General features: G+C 39.6%; 3 protein-coding genes across 5 annotated transcripts in view; all 3 read left to right on the forward strand.

Moving 5' to 3' along the window:
• LOC135106531 (zinc finger protein 569-like) overlaps nucleotides 1-1,457 on the forward strand; it is a 7,337-nt gene extending 5,880 nt beyond the window's left edge. Inside the window, exons 10-11 of the mRNA XM_064015659.1 lie at nucleotides 255-461; nucleotides 820-1,457. Of these exons, the coding sequence (XP_063871729.1) occupies nucleotides 255-461; nucleotides 820-1,404 (792 nt within the window). The 3' untranslated portion in view covers nucleotides 1,405-1,457. The remainder of the gene's footprint in view (nucleotides 1-254; nucleotides 462-819) is intronic.
• Nucleotides 1,458-3,227: 1,770 nt separating this feature from the next.
• On the forward strand, nucleotides 3,228-11,228 carry LOC135106534 (structural maintenance of chromosomes protein 1A-like). Of its 2 annotated transcripts, XM_064015661.1 has the most exons (11): nucleotides 3,228-3,466; nucleotides 4,040-4,272; nucleotides 4,919-5,067; nucleotides 5,325-5,493; nucleotides 5,780-5,992; nucleotides 6,286-6,508; nucleotides 7,023-7,309; nucleotides 7,556-7,767; nucleotides 7,964-8,204; nucleotides 9,939-10,235; nucleotides 11,024-11,228. In XM_064015661.1, exons 1-11 carry the CDS (start codon nucleotides 3,355-3,357, stop codon nucleotides 11,201-11,203), a joined length of 2,316 nt encoding a protein of 771 aa, XP_063871731.1. In that variant the 5' UTR covers nucleotides 3,228-3,354; the 3' UTR covers nucleotides 11,204-11,228. The 2 variants fall into 2 exon arrangements, with proteins under 2 accessions (XP_063871731.1, XP_063871732.1); XM_064015662.1 differs by lacking the exon at nucleotides 9,939-10,235.
• A 632-nt stretch (nucleotides 11,229-11,860) lies between these two features.
• Nucleotides 11,861-17,226, forward strand: LOC135106535 (structural maintenance of chromosomes protein 1B-like). Of its 2 annotated transcripts, none has more exons than XM_064015663.1 (8): nucleotides 11,861-12,000; nucleotides 12,469-12,601; nucleotides 13,392-13,541; nucleotides 14,268-14,463; nucleotides 14,850-15,028; nucleotides 15,392-15,569; nucleotides 16,127-16,246; nucleotides 17,085-17,226. In XM_064015663.1, the coding sequence occupies exons 4-8, from the start codon at nucleotides 14,326-14,328 to the stop codon at nucleotides 17,103-17,105; spliced, it is 636 nt and encodes a 211-aa protein (XP_063871733.1). In that variant the 5' UTR covers nucleotides 11,861-12,000; nucleotides 12,469-12,601; nucleotides 13,392-13,541; nucleotides 14,268-14,325; the 3' UTR covers nucleotides 17,106-17,226. The 2 variants fall into 2 exon arrangements, 1 of the variants encoding a protein (XP_063871733.1); XR_010271351.1 differs by having other exon boundaries at nucleotides 11,867-12,000; nucleotides 13,395-13,541.
• The last annotated feature ends 878 nt before the right edge of the window (nucleotides 17,227-18,104 follow it).

Here is an 18,104-nt window from a genome sequence, read left to right on the forward strand (position 1 = left end):
CTGATTGTCCTCAGCCTCTCTCTCATTGCCGCAGTGTTGCATCTCTTGCTATCTTCTACCACTATTTTCATGGCTTCAAGACACTTATCCTCCAATATTGCATGATGCTTTTGGCCTTTCTTTTGGGACTGGCACTGTCAGTGGGCATCTTTTTGTTTGTTTTGTTGCCTTTGGCCAGTGCCCCTCCTACATAAAAAAAATTATAAAGGCTGGATTTAAGTAATGTCTATTTCAATTATCTCTTTATAATTCAGGTAAAGAGACATATGAGCAGTCATGGAATAGTACATTCTAAAAATGATAAGAATTCAAAAAAGCATGAAGGGTCTGGTGAGGCTGTGACAGTTGCTGCTCCAGTGTCCAGCGAGGCAGAGTGTTCCTCAAGCCTCACTGAGGTGACAGCTACCAGTGATGGCACCAGCATTGATGTTCATCAGCTCCCTGTGTCTGACATTTATACCGTAAGTGTTCTGACTGACAAGTTTTTTCCATTTTCAGAAGGAAGAATTCTGATTCTTTAAAGTTGCTTGAATACACAGTAAGGTTTTGTATCTAACAAATAGCAGGCATTAAAAGGCACTTATTAGATGCAAATATGTGAACATAGGAAATTTATGTGGTAAAATTTTGAACTGAACCCTGTTTTGATCCTCTTATCACTAATTTAAACAAAATTGGTGGAAAAATTACCATGAAATGGATCATCAGTCAAGAGCGTCACTCAAGTCTTGAAAATAAATACAGATAAATTCCTTAACCTTTATATCACAGCCTATTGGAGAGGAAACAATTATGGCAAATAACCTTGCATCTCCACAGGGACCACACATCACCACCCTCACACCAGAGATTCTACAGGGAGAAGTCACACCTGACCTGGTCTCCTCAGAAACTATGGTGGTTGGCCCCATGTCCAGCTTGGTTGTCTCTGCCTCTCCCCTTGCTGAGAACATAGCAGAACTTCATCCCTCCCAGGACTCTGAAGCTTCCCATAGCCACCAGACAGACCCCAGCGAGCACTTCACCCGTGATGGCTCTCTAGTGACACAGGCAGCATCCTCTTCCTCCCTCATTCCTGTGCAGCAGATGATAGTGATCCAGGACACTGTGGGGGTTCCAAGCCATGCAGAGTTCACCCTCCCCACCTCATCCAGCCAGGTTATCACTGTCCCTCACTCAGCTGCCCAGGTGATATCTGTACCGCCAGTCTCGGGTCAAGTGCTGTCCATTCCCCAGTCCAGCAGTCAGGTCATTTCAGTGCCTACAGTGACAAGTCAGGTCATTGGTGGCACTCTCCATGCCCCTCAGGCAAACTTTGCTGTGTCGTTGCCTCAGCAGAGGACTCACAGTGACAGCAGTAACCACAAGCTCCCTACCATCCATTACCAGTATTTTTCTTCTTAAACTGACTATGTTAAGAAACCTGTAGTTTTTTTATATAAAGTGAATATCTCATATACTGTTTGAATTTAAGTCACCTTTTCTAGGGACAGGTTCAATAAAGGCAAACTTACAACAAGGAAAGAAGATGGTTGATAGTAAGCAGAAACAGAAAAGTTTAACCACATAAGGTGTGAGTATGGGAAGGGACTGAGAATGTCATTACAAAGAACTTTAATGAAAAGCATAATACAGTCACAGAAAAGGGGAAAAATTCAGCGTTAGAGATAGTGATGACAACAGTGTTATCTGCATGAAGGAAAAGAGAAAAGATGAAGAAAGATTGTCAGATATTTTTGGCCAGGTGTTAGAGGTCATGGAGGGAGTTGCAATAGTACATTTCCTACAAACATATTAAACTACATTCATCATAAAGCAAGTCTCTTAAAAGGAAAACAATTCAAGTGCTTTCATATCCTTTTCTTACCTTCTAGTTCGCGAGAGATGACTCACTATCCTCTACAGATTCTAAGAGACATTTTATCTGTATTGCGGTGACCATGTCCTATTTCTGGCTCCTAAATATTGTTATGAAGACTTGACTTGCTTACTCTACAGTGCAAAGTCCCTCTCTCTCTGGACAACTTCCAAACTCTAACCCTTCACTCTGGAGCAAGGAGTCTAGAGTCTGGACGTGACTGTAAAGTGAAACAGGATTCGAACCGCTTAGAAACTGAATCCTAGACTAAGATTATAAATCTACGGATAACAAACAGAACAAACTAAAGGGAATGCGCACATCCACCATGATGGGATGGGTTATCCTCAACATACTCATAAGTTCTTGTGTCTGCCCTGAAATGTAAGGATTTTGCTCGAATCCCATCAGTTCCCAAGGCTGAAAGGAAAGCAGTATCTCTGACCCATCTCCTTACATTTATGGCTTGGCATGCATCGTTATTAAGAGAGAGAGAGAGAGAGAGAGAGAGAGAGAGAGAGAGAGAGAGAGAGAGAGAGAGAGAGAGAGAGAAAGAGAGAGATGCGTCGCAGCATCGCGGTCATATGTCGCCGAAGGAGGGAGCACCGGTGGGCACCGAGCCATCAAAAAAGGTGCCAACGTTGACCACACTTCAAGCCCCGTGACGGCAAGAGAGAAAGAAAAGTAGCAGTAGTAGTAGTAGTAGTAGTAGTAGTAAGGTAGTAGTATTCATATGCCAAAGGGGCGAGAGCAAATATATTGAAAGAGATAGTATAATGGTAGTAGCAGCAGTAGCTAGTATTTCCTATATTCCAAAAGGGAGGGAACAAATATATTTAGTTATATGTAGGCCTATGTTAATTTGCAGTATTACAATTATGTATAAATTTATGATTTAACGAAATATCATGATAATTATTATCATTTTATGCAAATACTGCATTTTTTCACTATTTCTTTTTTTGAGACATGAAATCGACAAAACTAATTTAATAGATATTTCTTTAGTTAAGAACTTATCAAAATATAATTAATCTTCAACAATATGAATAAATCACCAGTCCCTACAATGCCGAGGCTAAAATGTGATAATCTGTTGCTTTACATAAAAACTCCCAAAAGTAATTCAATAAACATTTCTTCCATTTTGTACATATGAACTCATTTACTGGTAGACTTTTTTTCCCACGAACCTCTTACAACTTTTCAGACACCTATTTATTTTCATACGAACTATACTTCTATACTCCTCTGAATCTTACCAAAAGACGACCACAGCAGTAAAATGATTAATATATCCTAATAAATGCTAAAAAAAAAAATAAATAAATAAATAAAAAATATAAAATATATGTGCTTATCCCCTAAGACGCCTAGCTGACTGTTTCCTTTGGCGCCAAGAAGTGTGTATCAAGCATCTTGACCTGCACTGACCCTGTTCATCGTAACTTTCACTGTGATCATAATAGAGTGGAAAGTTGTCTGGCTCTTCAATAATGTCTCTCAAGCTGAAATATTTGGAGATTGAGGACTTCAAGACGTATTATGGGAAACATGTGTTTGGCCCGCTGCCTTCTTTCACCGCCGTCATTGGCCCGAATGGAGGAGGTTAGCTTGGACCTTTTCACTGATATTTTCGCATGGTATTTTACTCGGTAGACTCTTGTTTCTTTGTACTGGAGTATGTTGTATGGTGTAGCTTAGAGAGGCGAGAGTTGCTCTCTCTCTCTCTCTCTCTCTCTCTCTCTCTCTCTCTCTCTCTGATGTACAATACTCGTCAGTAAACTTCTATCTGTCCTACAACTCAAAGCCTTCTACCTCACGTGGCTCATCTCATTCTGTACATTCAAAGTTTCTTAATATTAAGAACACAAGGGCATCTGCAAGCAGCCGGCAGGCTTACACGTGGTACTCTTTAAAACGCTTGCCTATTTCCACCATCTCTAAATTTCAATTTTTTTTTTCAAGCTCACAAATGACGTCTCTAACAACTTCATTATTGAATCTATTCCATACATCTACCAATATTTAAGAACCTATTCCTTCAAAGCCAGCAAGTCTACACGTAGCAGCCCCTGTATAAAACACGTACCACTTTCCACCTGCCATTATCCATAAATTTACATGATCTTCCTTTAAAGCTCCATAATGACGCAACACTAAGAATCCAACTACCTGCAGGAAAGTCAAACATTTTAGATGCCATTGCCTTTGTGCTTGGCGAGAGGTTGACTGCGCTGAGAGTGAAGAAGGGCAAGCAGTTGATTCACCGGGAAAAGGCGGTGGATGATGGTGAGGGTGATGACGCCGCCACGGCCTCCGTCACCGCTGTCTTCTCGCTCCCTGATGGCAGCGAGAAGGCATTCAAGAGGGTGATGTCTAGTCAGGGGTCTGAGTTCCTGGTGGATGGCACGGTTAGTGTGTGTGTGTGTTTGTTTAATGCAAGAGGGGCATTGGCGAAAAAAAAAAAATAAATAAATAAAAAATAAATAAATAAAGGCCAACAGAAGTGCCAGTCCCAAAAGGTCAAAATTGGTGGATGTCTTGAAACCTACCCCTTGAAAGTGTGTGTGTGTGTGTGTGTGTGTGTGTGTGTGTGTGTGTGTGTGTGTGTGTGTGTGTGTGTGTGTGTGTGTGTGTGTGTGTGTGTACATAATTCTAAGGACATGTACATGACGTCCTCAAATTTTGGATAACCCTTTTGACTACAACTTTATATAGCCCTTTTGTTGCCCAAGGTCAGAGTCCCCTCCTACATAAAAATGATAATAATAAGTAAATGAACAAGAAAACAAGAAAATCTGTAAAAAAGCCATCAGGCCTATACCTGGCAATCCCTGATTTAAATGTACCTACCTAAATCCACCTGTCATCCTAATTCATAAACTCTGTAATGACCACTCTAACAACCTCATTACAGAGCCTATTCTATTCTCCCACCACCCTAGACTTGGTAATCAGATTGTAGTAACAGCCGAGTCATTAGGAAGCTTAAAAAAGAAGATTAGATAAATATCCAGCTACAGTATACAGGACTTGAGGTACACTTTCTCTCTCCAGGAGGTTTCCTTCAGCACCTACCAGAAGCGCTTGCAAGAACTGGGTATCAACTTGCTCTGCCGTAACTTCATTGTGTTCCAGGGCAGCGTGGAGTCCATAGCTATGTATGGGAGCAACGAGAAAGTGAAGATGTTTGAGGAGATATCAGGGTGAGGGACGAGTTACCGTGCTTGATGTGTAGGTGAAGGAGGACAGGTGAGAGAGAGAGAGAGAGAGAGAGAGAGAGTGTGAGGAGGGAGCGAGAATATAAATTGCCTCTCTCTCTCTCTCTAACTAAAACTATGTGCATGACTATTTAAAGATGAAGTTAGTGACAATAATTGAATTATGTCTTATCATTTATCCCTTTCAGTGAAGATGATGTTTATAGCCCCCCTTAGCACAATTTGAAAATGTCCTCCTACAGATCGAGTGCACTGAAGACAGAGTACAATCATCTGAGGAAGGAGATGGCAAGAGCTGAGGAAGAGATGACTGCTGATTTTGAGAAGCTGAATATGGTGGTGAGCCAATATCATGACCTGAAGCTGGACAGGAGACAGGAGCAGAAGTATGAGGAGCTGGAGAAAGAATATGTGAGTCCTTGTGTCTTGTTGACCATTCTTCTCTTTCTGTCACTGGACTCTATAGACAGCAACAACAACAAGAAGGGTTATTAGAGACTAGAAGAGTGTTGGTCCACTTGCATTTTGAATTACTACATAGTTTCTTTGTTTATATGTTTTAAGGAATGCAGCATAAAGGAAAAGGAGCCATTCCCTTCATGGAACTCTTAGGAACAGATGTATAGAGGTAGATATACCAGAATCAGAATCCTGAAACAATGCACCGCTGTATTTCCATTCTCTTCTCCATTTACAGAAGAGAGAAAAGATCAAGCTACAACTCTTCCGGCTATACCATATCGGCACTGCTCAGGAGAGCCTTCAGGGAGAGGTGGAGGTGAAGGAGCAGGCCCTCAAGGAACTGAAGGAGAAAGGGAAAAAACAGGCAGAGAACTTGGAGGAAAAGCGGAAAAATCAAACTGTGATTGTACAAGAAATGGGCAGTATGGAGCAGAATGTTGGGGAACTGGTGAGAGAGAGAGAGAGAGAGAGAGAGAGAGAGAGAGAGAGAGAGAGAGAGAGAGAGAGAGAGAGAGAGATACTTTTCCATTGCCAAACCTTGCTGTTTTTTTATTTTTTATTTTATTTTTATTTTTTCTCCCCAAACATCACTGATCTTCATTCTTTCTTTCCTCCAACACACACACACACACACACACACACACACACACACACACACACACACACACACACACACACACACACACACACACACACACACACACACACACACACACACACACACACACACACACACACCAGGAGATCCAGCTGAGCAAAAAACGTTCAGAACTTGTGACGGTCAAAGATTGTCTGGCTGAGAGAATGAAGAAGAAGAATATTTGCTCAAATCTTCTTGCTAAGGCAAAGGATGCTCAAGATGACCAGCTGAGGAAGTTGGAGGATCTGAAGAAGGAGTTGGAAAAGACTGAGATTTTAGCAGCTCAGTTTGAAAAGAGGCTTGCAGAGGAGGCTTTGAAAATGGGTAGGTTTGTGTATGTGTATTTGCCTACCTAGAGTTTACAAGGCCTGAGTCACTCTTGTATGATTCTGTGTTGTCTCTGTGTCTGTGTCTGTATTGGTCATTTTTTCTAAAGTTGATGGATATTCCTCACTGGTATAACTTCCATTTCAGATACTTGCAACTGTATGAAGAAAACTTATTTTTACTATTCATACCACCTGCCTCAGTTATTCTGGTGTGTTCCATCAAACATGTAGCTTCTTACCAGTATATAAGTATACTGTATAATTTTTTCAATCCATACATCAATTCATGAATTAATCTACAATTAGTTATTCTATCCCCTTTTATTATTTTTTCTCATAGGGATGGAGCATCTCAATTATGCTCTTTGATGTTGTGATGTCATGCAATATACACAACCAAACAGTTCTCCCTTATAAATAGGTAAAAGTGTGTAGAGCACCTTAATTATCCTGTTTGGCATTGTGATGTCATGCAATATACGCAACTGAGCAGTTTTTCCTTACAAAAGGTAAAAGTGTGCAGCTGGAGGGCGAGCAACTGAAGAAATACCATCAGCTCAAGCAGCAGGTAGGTCAGTGCTGTGTTACCTTGCAGCAGAAAGTGGACTACCTTTCCCGTCAGCTTAAGACACAACTCGATCAGCTGGCAAATGAGAACCGTCGGATGGAGGAGAGACAGGAGGCTCTGAGGCGGAAGCAGGAGGAGGTGCAGGATCTGAAGAAAAGGATAGAGAGGCTGACTGCGAATTTGAAGTTGAAGAAAGAGTCTTTGGCAGAGAAACAGCAGGTGCTCAAGGTAAGGATGAAGTGATGCTGAGGGATTTGCTACAGTAACAACAGTCATGGCAATAAACATACACAGTTGTGGTAGTAATTATAGTGCTGTAAATATATGTAATAATAGTTGATGGATACCAGTAGTAGTAGTAGTTGTAGTAGTAGTAGTAATAGATATATTTCCACACACTATTATGTATCTAAATTAACTATAAAGTCCAGCTTGTCTATTTTTCAATTTCCTCATTACACTTTTCTCCTTCAGGATATGCAGAAGGAAGTCATCTGCAAAAGGGACAGGGTGAAGAGATTGCAGAATGAGCTGGAGACCTTAACAGATGAACTAAATGAAGCTACTTGGGATGTCAATCAGATCCAGAGGCACACCAAGAAGCGGGAGGTGTTGGAGATGCTTCGAGAAAAGTTTCCTGGCATTTATGACCGACTGAAGAATCTGTGTCAGCCTATACACCCAAAGTAAGTATGTTCAGGATGTGTGGATGTGTATGTGACATTCTGTATGCATTTGAAAAGTTGGAACATGTGTGTGTCATTCTCTACATTCTGAGTAAGCAGATCATGTGTAGGGCAATAATGTTCTAAGTGGGAGTGTCAGTATATTGTCATGTATAACTATAAGGTATAAAAATTTGACAACCTTACACACACACAGGTACCACTTGGCCATCACCCGTGTCCTCTTCAAACACCTGGACTCCATCGTGGTGGACAACGAGGTCACAGCCCGCAGGTGTATTAATTATTTGTGTGACCAAAGGATTGATCGAGAAACCTTCCTCCCACTCAACTATCTGCAGGTTCATCCAGTGAGGGAGAGTCTCAGGGCAATACAGGACCCACAGAATGTTAAACTGGCCTTTGATTTGATTAAGTTTGAACCTCCAGAAGTGAAGGTGAGGGATTTAGAGGGTCATTTTATTTATTTATTTATTTAGACAGTTTTTTTATTATATTATTATATTAGTTTATAGTTATATTATTATATTAGTTTTTTTTGCGTGTGTGTGTTAGAATTTGACCAAAAACTTTAAGTGATGCACAAAACACCTGAACTTAGACACTGTACAGTTAGCGCGGACCGTAGTGCAAACTTCAGAAAAAACTCAATTTCATTTATTAAAAAAATCCAAAAAATAAAATAAAAACCTACACTTCAAAATTACTTGGGGATCGGGAAGCCCTTGACCTTAATGACCTGTTTAAGTCTGTTTGGGACTGAATCGGCCAAATTCTGACAGTGGGAAGCAGGTATTTCATCCCAAACCTTCTGAATGGCTAATTCAAGCTTAGGAATAGTTGATGTGTCCTCCTGACGAAGGCGTGCCTTCATGATGCCCCACAAGTTTTCAATGGGGGAAATATCGGGTGACTGACCAGGCCAATCCCTTATATACTCAACTTCACAATCATTGAGCCATTTTTTTGCCGCCTTAGAGGTGTGGCAAGGGGCGCCGTCCTGCTGCAGGATCTCACATCCGGTTTTTGCAAAACACTCTCCCAAATTCTCCTGCAGAAGTTTAATATAGCGCTCTGAGTTGACAGTCTGGCCCTTAGGGAGTATTGCAAGGTTTCCCAAACCACCATAGCCAAAGGCACCCCAAACCATGAGATAGGGTGGGTGTTTAACACTTGTCACCGTCAGGCGTGGGTCACATGCTGACGCAGCAGGAGACTTCCACACCTTCTTTCCCTTGCTCTCGCTGATACAAAAGATCGCCTCATCAGTCCAAAGTACCATTCTCCAGGCTGTAATGTCCCAGTCTTTGTATTCTTTGGCAAATTTGACGCGTCGAGCCCTTTGTCGGGCAGTGACCAAGGGCTTAACACGTGCTTTAACTTTCGAGTAATTTAAGCGCTTCTGAATATTTTCTTGAATTGTCCTAATAGAGACTCCTCCAAGAAGTTTAGGGTTCTTTTCCTTCAATTCCTTTGCAGTAATAGAAGGTTGGAGGTCCAATTGACGCTTTACAAGCCTTAAAGCCTTTGGAGATATAGCAAGGGCCTTGCCCCCAGCATGTTTGTGGGTGGGCACAAAATCACCCTTGCCACCCACACGCCATTTATTAAGGAGTCTGGACACAGTTGATTCTGTCAATCCAACTAAATGGGCTATTTCTCGATTATTTTTACCTACTTTGTGGAGTTCAACAACTCTCACGACATCATCATGCTTTGTACGGTTTCCAGGCATCATGCAAAGAGCATAGCACGCCCAAAAGGACAGCAAAAATAATGGTAAAAGCTAAAGAAATTCTGAGACAAAGCCAGGAAAAACGAACTCTCCGCTGGCCAGTAACACACTGAGACCGAGAAACGTGACGCGCGGCGGGTAGGAGTGTTGGGGAAGGATGCAGGTTAGTCACTTTCTCCCGGCTTGATTTTGGTTACACAGAATCATATGGTTCCCCAAAACGCGGATCGTAGTGCAAACTCAAAAAGTTTGCACTACGGTCCGCGCTAACTGTATAGTATAGGCTATGCACATTGCAGGCAGGCATTTGGCTCATTATTCTTAAAACCTTTTACTTTTCCCTCGTTTCTTGTTCTTATACCACTAAGTCCTATTCTCCCTTCTCTTCCTTACCTGCCATCCACTGACACTACAAGACACCTTCTCTTAACACCAGATGGCAGTGCTGTTTGCCACCAATGATATTTTGGTATGTGACACTCCTGAAGATGCCATGAAGGTTGCGTACGAGATTGACGAGAGGAGGCTCAGTGCAGTGGCTCTCGATGGGACCTTCTTCAGCAAGTCTGGGCTGGTGTCAGGTGGCAAGTTAGATTTGGAGAAGAAGGCAAAGTGTTGGAGTGAAAAGAATGTAGCAAAGATGAGGAGCAAGAAAAATACAGTCATGGGAGAACTGAGGGAGCTGCAGAAGGTGGCAAGGGAAGAGTCTGAGATTAAAATTTTGGAGGTCCAGGTGTGATTACCTAGTTGTGTCTTGCAGGAAAGGAACTATGCTTGTACTGTCCTGCTTCTGTATCTATTATTATTATCTAACTTGTCCTTGAAATTATGAATAGTTTTTGCTTGCACCACACCCTTATTTAGACAGTTCCATGTATCAACTACTTTGTGGAAAACTATTCTTTTTGATATCTTCTACAAATTTTCTTTTTCAGCTTCTTTCCATGTCCTCTAGTGTCTCTTGTAACCCACGTCACAATGCCGTTGCTATCTAGCTTTTCCAGTCCTTCCATTAGTCTATATATTGTAATTAAGTCTCCTCTCTCCCTTCCTCGTTCCAGAGTTGGAAGGTCTAGTTTTTTTTAGTCTCATTTCGTATGTCTCTTCACTTAAGTTTAGGATCATATTTGTTGCTGCTCTTTGTATCTTCTCCAGTTTCCTGATATGTTTCCTACAGCTGCATATTCCAGTTTTGGACAAATCATCATTACAGTTGGTTTCCTGTGTGTGTGTGTGTGTGTGTGTGTGTGTGTGTGTGTGTTGTGTACAGATGGTTGATCAATATAACTTAAAGCAGATTGGTATAATATTTTATGTGTGTATTGAGGTACTTCATTAGTGTCTGAGAAATGTCAAATTATTCTCTCTCTCTCTCTCTCTCTCTCTCTCTCTCTCTCTCTCTCTCTCTCTCTCTCTCTCTCTCTCTCTCTCTCTCTCTCTCTCTCTCTCTCTCTCTCTCTCTCTCTCTCTCTCTCTCTCTCTCTCTCTCTCTCTCTCTCTCTCTCTCTCTCTCTCTTTCAGGTTCACGGGCAAGAGGCACAGGTGAAATATGTATCCTTGGAATTAGATCACTTCCACAACCAAATAGAAGAATTGGAGGAACAACAGAGAAAAATGGAAGAGGAACTGATGATTCATACTGACCTCCTTGAAACAATGCAAGCAGCCACAACAGAACATGAAATGGAAATATTGAAGTAAAGGAGGAGATGAATAAGAAGGAAAATGAGATCTTTGAGGATTTTTGCAGGGAGATTGGCGTCCCAGATATTTGCCTGTTTGAAAATGAAGGCTTGCAGATTTTGATGGAACGGGAGCAGGAGCGCTTGAAATTTGAGAAGCAGAAGAGTCGGATCATGAGTCTGATTTCATATGAGGAGAACAGAGACATGGAAAAAGATGTGAAGAAATGGGATGTAGCCATTGCAGCCCAGACTAAAGCACTGGCCGAGGCTAAAAAGGAGGAGAACGAAAAGGTAAGTGAAATGAGATGTGTAAAGGAGTATATAGTTAGAAAAATTGTTATGCAGTATAGTGGAGACCATTTGAACTGTATGAAAAAAAATAATGGTAATGGAGATGATAAGGAAGAAGAAAGGCAAGTAATGTGTTTGATAGTAGTACATACCTAAGTATCTACCTATCTATATACCAGACTGGCAATCCCATGTGGGGTGGCCAAGACAAAGTACCACATGCACACACGTGCATCATTCACACTTTTAGCCCCACAGACGTAGCATAAATATCTAACCAAATCATTTAAATTAGATACTGAAGTCTTGTCATTGCCATACAGATTGGTGAGATAGAAGCAATAATGAAGCTGGTGCAGAGGCCAGGTCGGAGTTGGTTAAAAAAGGGCAAACCTTGCACAAAGCAGAAGAGACCGTGGATGCAGCTCAGGAGGAGGCTCGACTACTGAGGAGAGAGAGGGAAAAGATGCAGAACAGAATTTCACGCATCAGGCAGAAGATAGCAGTGCTCAGAGTGGAGAGGTGAGTGGAAGTGGTGGTGGTGGCAGGGGGGCTATGTTGTGATGCAGAAGAGTTGTGTGCATGCATGTGGAGGAGATGAAAAGGTATTTATATTATTTGGGATATTTATTTATTTATTTATTTATTTATTTATTTATTTATTTATTTATTTATTTATTTATTTATTTATTTATTTATTACTTGCCTAAGCCTTGTTCCAGACTGAAACTGTCCAAGCTGTGTGGGTGATCTGTGCAAAGTGAGGGCAGGAGTACTTTTCTTATCTGTCATAGACCAAGGAGGTGAGAGTGGTGTGATTGAGTATGAATATTAAGGTTGTGTGCCTTGTTTTGGGCAGGTAGCCTTGGTGTATGTATGTATGTATGTATGCATTTATTTATTTATTTATTTATTTATTTATTTATTTATTTATTTATTTATTAATTACTTTAAAACTGCATTATTTATCCTCTCTCTTCACACACACAGACAAACCATCCTGCAGCAATGTCACATCAAGGATATGAAACTCCCTCTGGTCTCTGGCTCTCTACAACAGGCATTAGGACAGGGAATGGAGTCATCTGCATCATCTTCCAGGGAAATATCATCTGAATTACAGGTGTGTATGTACTCCCATTTGTATATTTACATAGTATTTTTTAGGGGTCTAAGCTACACACATGGTCCAATCTCCATATCTGCTTTTATTGTCTTCCTTTCAATTGGTGCATTCTAAGATGATGCCACCTCTTCCTTTGGTAAATTCCAAACTTCAATACATTCAAGTATTTGTATGGGAGAAGCTATTTTTCTTTGTTATATCAAATTTCCTCTTTTTCTTTGTTTCAGTTTATCTCGACCTTTCTTGGTAAATTAATTCTAATTCTGGCACCATTTTCTTTGTCAGTCTGCATCCTTTCCAGTTTATAGAGAACACAGTATACTTTACTTCTTATCTGATCATTGTAGCCTGTGTGTTAGTATTTTCCTCACATGCCTTTGTATCAGCAGACTGCCTTTCATTATGTACAAATTCTGACCTTTTCTTTATGTACCTTTATTTCATCATTTGCCACTTTTTGTCCATGTAAAGTTCTCTCTCTCTCTCTCTCTCTCTCTCTCTCTCTCTCTCTCTCTCTCTCTCTCTCTCTCTCTCCTCTCCTCTCTCTCTCTCTCTCTCTCTCTCTCTCCCCCCTTCCAGTTCCCATTATATGATATGTAAGAGTTGAATTCCTCATCCCATCTCATGCTTCACTCATAGTATTTTTTCTTTCCTCCCAAATAATATTGATGGATTTCAGTCACTGTGATATAATTTTATTTGTCAAAGGATAATAAAGCAAGTCAGATTCCGAGCAGCCTTCATCTCCACTTGTTCTCTTCCCCTTCCTCTGTCTTCCTCCACACAGCAGTCGCAGAGTGAGCCAAACATTGAGGTGGATTTCTCCTCTCTGTCCAGGAGGTATAGGGAACTGGAGAACGAGGAGCAGCGGAATAATGTGGAAGAACACATAGTCACCAAAATCAGCAGATTAGAGGAGAATCTGGGAAACCTGCAGGTAGGATGATGATGATGATGATGATGATGATATTGATTGATAGTGATGTTCCAGGACAACTTGTTGGTCTAGTCCACTTTGATGCTTCTTGGAATTTTTTTGAGGGGATGGATGCAGCAACATAACCTTCACTTTCACCTTGTACATTAGATGATTCTCTCTCTCTCTCTCTCTCTCTCTCTCTCCTCTCTCTCTCTCTCTCTCTCTCTCTCTCTCTCTCTCTCTCTCTCTCTCTCTCCTCTCTCTCTCTCTCTCTCTCTCCTCTCTCTCTCTCTCTCTCTCTCTCTCTCTCTCTCTCTCTCTCCTTCCCCCCTTTGTTCAATGTAAAAAAATACATGCACTTATCCCAGTTTGTAGTCTTACAGTAATAATGGTTGTACCTTAATGGTTTTAGCTTCATGTACCTGATGCAGTACTGAGGCCTGTACTCTGAAATGCTTTGCTTTCTCACCACAACTGTTTTCAAAGGCTACAGAGATAATTACTTAGGTTCTCAAGAGTGTTTCTTCTGTTATTAATGTACAAATCTTTGTAATCTGTCACTAGAACCATAAAAGAAACTAAAAACATATGTACATAGCTTCACCTTGAGCCTTTTGAAAGTAGTGGAGGTGTGGTGCATAAGTTTCAGAATACAGGCCTTAGCACCATCTGTGTATCCATCCATAGCTTCCTGTTCTTGATATGATACACCACCACCAGCCTCATTTCTGTCCATCCCTACAGCCTCCAAAGAAAAACACAAGGCAGAGCCTAAATTCAGTTGGATCAGCAGGTGAAGGCCATGAGAGTTGCCTTGAGGGAGAAGCAACACCTAGCCAGGAGTGCCAAAGATGCCTTTGAGAAAGTGAAACAACAGCGTCGCAGGCTTTTCATGGACTGCTTCTCTTCTGTCTCTGAGAAGATTGATCATCTTTTTAAGGTGTGTGTGTGTGCCTGAGTTGAGCTTTTTGTATCGTGTTTTAGTACTTTTTTCCATTTATATTTGTGTATATTTCTTTATTTCTAGTGTGTAGGTGGTGTAAATATGAAATTAATTGTTTTTATTGAGCTTGTTTTAAATTGGCCTAATGATTTTTTTTTCACTGCTCCAATATTTTCCACTATTCCATTTTTCTTGTTCTAAATTTCCTTTAATATCTCTCTCTCTCTCTCTCTCTCTCTCTCTCTCTCTCTCTCTCTCTCTCTCTCTCTCTCTCTCTCTCTCTCTCTCTCTCTCTCTCTCTCTCTCTCTCTCTCTCTCTCTCTCTCTCTCTCTCTCTCTCTCTCTCCTCTCTCTCTCTCTCTCTCTCTCTCTCTCTCTCACAGACCCTGTGCCATGATAATACAGCTCAGGCGATGCTGGAGACAGACAACCAGGAGGAGCCGTACTTGGGGTCTATCATTTATCATTGCATTCCACCTGGCAAGCGGTGCCAGCAGATGTGCACCCTGTCTGGTGGAGAAAAAGCGATTGCCTCCCTTGTCTTACTTTTTGCTCTGCATAGGTAAAATGTGATTCTGTTATTCTTTGCATAGTGCGTGTGTGTCTGCAGATCTTTAAGGGATGTATGGACTACATACAAGACTCTCTTGTATTTGGGTGCTTGTAGTGAGAGAGAAATGGCATCACATTGTTAGGTAAATGATAAGTAGTGCATGTATGCATGAAGTGATTTTTTTTTGTTTGTATGTGAATCTATGCTGCTTGCATTATATTATTTGCTATGTTGAAAAGACAACTTTGAAACCACTTGTAATTAGCTAGATGGATTGTAGGTGGCCTTTCTGAAATTCTTTGTGTATCTGCAGAAGAATGCTATATATTTTGTTTGCTAATGAACTATGTGAGTTGTCTGATACTCCTGCAGCTACAATCCTGTCCCATTCTTCATCCTGGATGAGGTGGATGCAGCCCTGGACAAGATAAATATCTGCAGGGTGACCTCATACCTTCGTAAGAATAAGGAGGAGATGCAGATTGTTGTAATATCTCACAAGGATAGGCTGTACCACAAGGCAGATGCCCTAATTGGGATAACCTTTAGGGTAGGTATGGCTGTGAAATGTTAGTTATTTTTTCAGCTGGTTTTTCATACCTAGAGGGATTTTATTTTTATCTGTTATATACATTTGATATAGGAAACAAGAAAAACATATTTTCTAAACTTACCTTTCAACTAATGTGAAGGCTGTGCTGGCATGCTAGTACAGGTGCTGAAAGTAAATTTTCTTATCTGGTGAGGTTTTGATACTACACACTGGATCATTGGGGCTATGTTGTGCATGTTTCTGCATGCATTGATATGCTTTTGAATTCATATGGTTGGTGAAAATATTAAAGTAATAATATAATAATGAAAATATTAAAGTAATAATATTAAAGTAATAAGTAATGAAAGTATTAAAGTAATAAGGAAAAAAATGGAAAATATGGAAATGGAGCAACCTTGGGTAAATCTGAATTTAAAGATTCATGTAGCAAATGAGTAGTTGAAGCAGTAACAGTAAAGGGAGTAATAACAGTAGTAGTTGTGTCATAGTAGAAGTAGTTGTAGTGGATGTACTCTTGTTAGGTACTACCAGTTTGTACTAATATTACACAGACAAATGGGTACAGCAAGGTGTTCTCCTTGGACTTGACACCGTACCGTATGAGGCGCCACCACAGCCACCACAGCCTCTCCCCACAGCCACAGCAGCAATCATCTACCTCTGCCATGGAGGTAAGGAAGATGGAATGATATATCCATATATAGCCTTAAAAAAAAAAAAAAAAAAAAAAAAAAAAAATATATATATATATATATATATATATATATATATATATATATATATATATATATATATATATATATATATATATATATATATATATATGTATATATATATATATATATATATATATATATATATATATATATATATATATATATATATATATATATATATATATATATATATATATATATATATATATATATATATATTCCTTATTTAGTCAAAGGCAAGAAGCAAGATAATAAAGGAAACAAGAATGGAAAAAATGGAAAGATTCAGTCACAAAGATTCTCAGAAAGTGATGTGGTGACTGAAGGACCAAGATAGAATTTAATTATATCATCCTGAAATTTTCAGCTATTTCATTGATTTTAGTACTATGATCAGCAATTGTCCATCTAAGAGTTGTCAACCATTCTGGTGATTTTATCAGTGTGATGAATGTGATATGATGAATATGATAGGTGATTACTCTGGTAGTTTATAATGGGAGTAGTCACTCAGAAAGATGCGATGGTTTTAAATTGCAATATAATTTAAATGCAAAAGTGAGTCCCATAATAACAGAAGGTTGAGTGTATATTTTACATTTAGGTAACTGATGATTAAGGAAAAAAAATCTCAGGCCTCAAGCCTTAAATTAAGGAATAAGAATAATTTTGTGAAGGTTCTGGTACCAGCTAATATTTTTGTTATTGTGTTAACTGCTCACTCATGATATGGCACCAGTGACTTGTCAGTTGTGCTGCTCCATTGTTTTTTTTACTTGCTTTAATCTTTCAGATTCAGGAGGAAGCAGTGTAGCAATGTGGTGGTGAGAGTCATTTGCTTCCCCAGAAATGGGTGTGACTCCCTCCACCAGGCAAGCCAAGATGCTTTGCTGGGAGTTGCTTGATACACAAGAAAGCAAATTAGTTGGTCATGGAGAATGTTTTCTGAATATGAGGAAAAGAATTTAGTTTACCTTTGCTAACTTTGCTGACATTCACTGTACAAAGAGAGAAGTGACTGCTTAGTTAAGTTAGTGAAGACAAAGTATGTATTTTATTATCATCATGAACTTAAAGGAGGTCCATTATTTCATTAAGCTATGCCTTTTTTTTTTTTTTTTTGTAATTATATATATATATATATATATATATATATATATATATATATATATATATATATATATATATATATATATATATATATATATATATATATATATATATATATATATATATATATATATATATATATATATATATATATATATACACACACACACACAGAAAGAAAGTTATAGAAGGGTGTAATTTTTATTTTCAGTAATGAACTATGAAGCTGCTTTCTTAGCCATTCATTCATGACAAAAGATTACTTTTGGAAGGCACCTGGACAGTTTCATATCCATCTGACTACCTATCTACAGTCCTCTCTCTCTCTCTCTCTCTCTCTCTCTCTCTCTCTCTCTCTCTCTCTCTCTCTCTCTCTCTCTCTCTCTCTCTCTCTCTCTCTCTCTCTCTCTCTCTCTCTCTCTCTCTCTCTCTCTCATTGGCAAGCTTATAAAACAGGATTACAGAACGTTATTTATGTAGCCTCTGCTTGTAGCGAAGGGAAGTTGTTCATTTGTTGGTAACAGCTGCTTTCTTTGGTTTTTACTGTGCTTGTGTGAAAATTAGAAATATTAATGAAACTTTTATTACTTTAAGTTGTATGTTGTATAATTATATAGGTGCAGAAGTAAAAAGGAAATGGTTTTTGTGTTTTAAGGTGCATAAATGAAAGGAGTTTGTGTTGCAATATATATATATATATATA

Source organism: Scylla paramamosain, chromosome 13 (genome assembly GCF_035594125.1).
Source record: "Scylla paramamosain isolate STU-SP2022 chromosome 13, ASM3559412v1, whole genome shotgun sequence".
Lineage (NCBI taxonomy): Eukaryota > Metazoa > Arthropoda > Malacostraca > Decapoda > Portunidae > Scylla > Scylla paramamosain.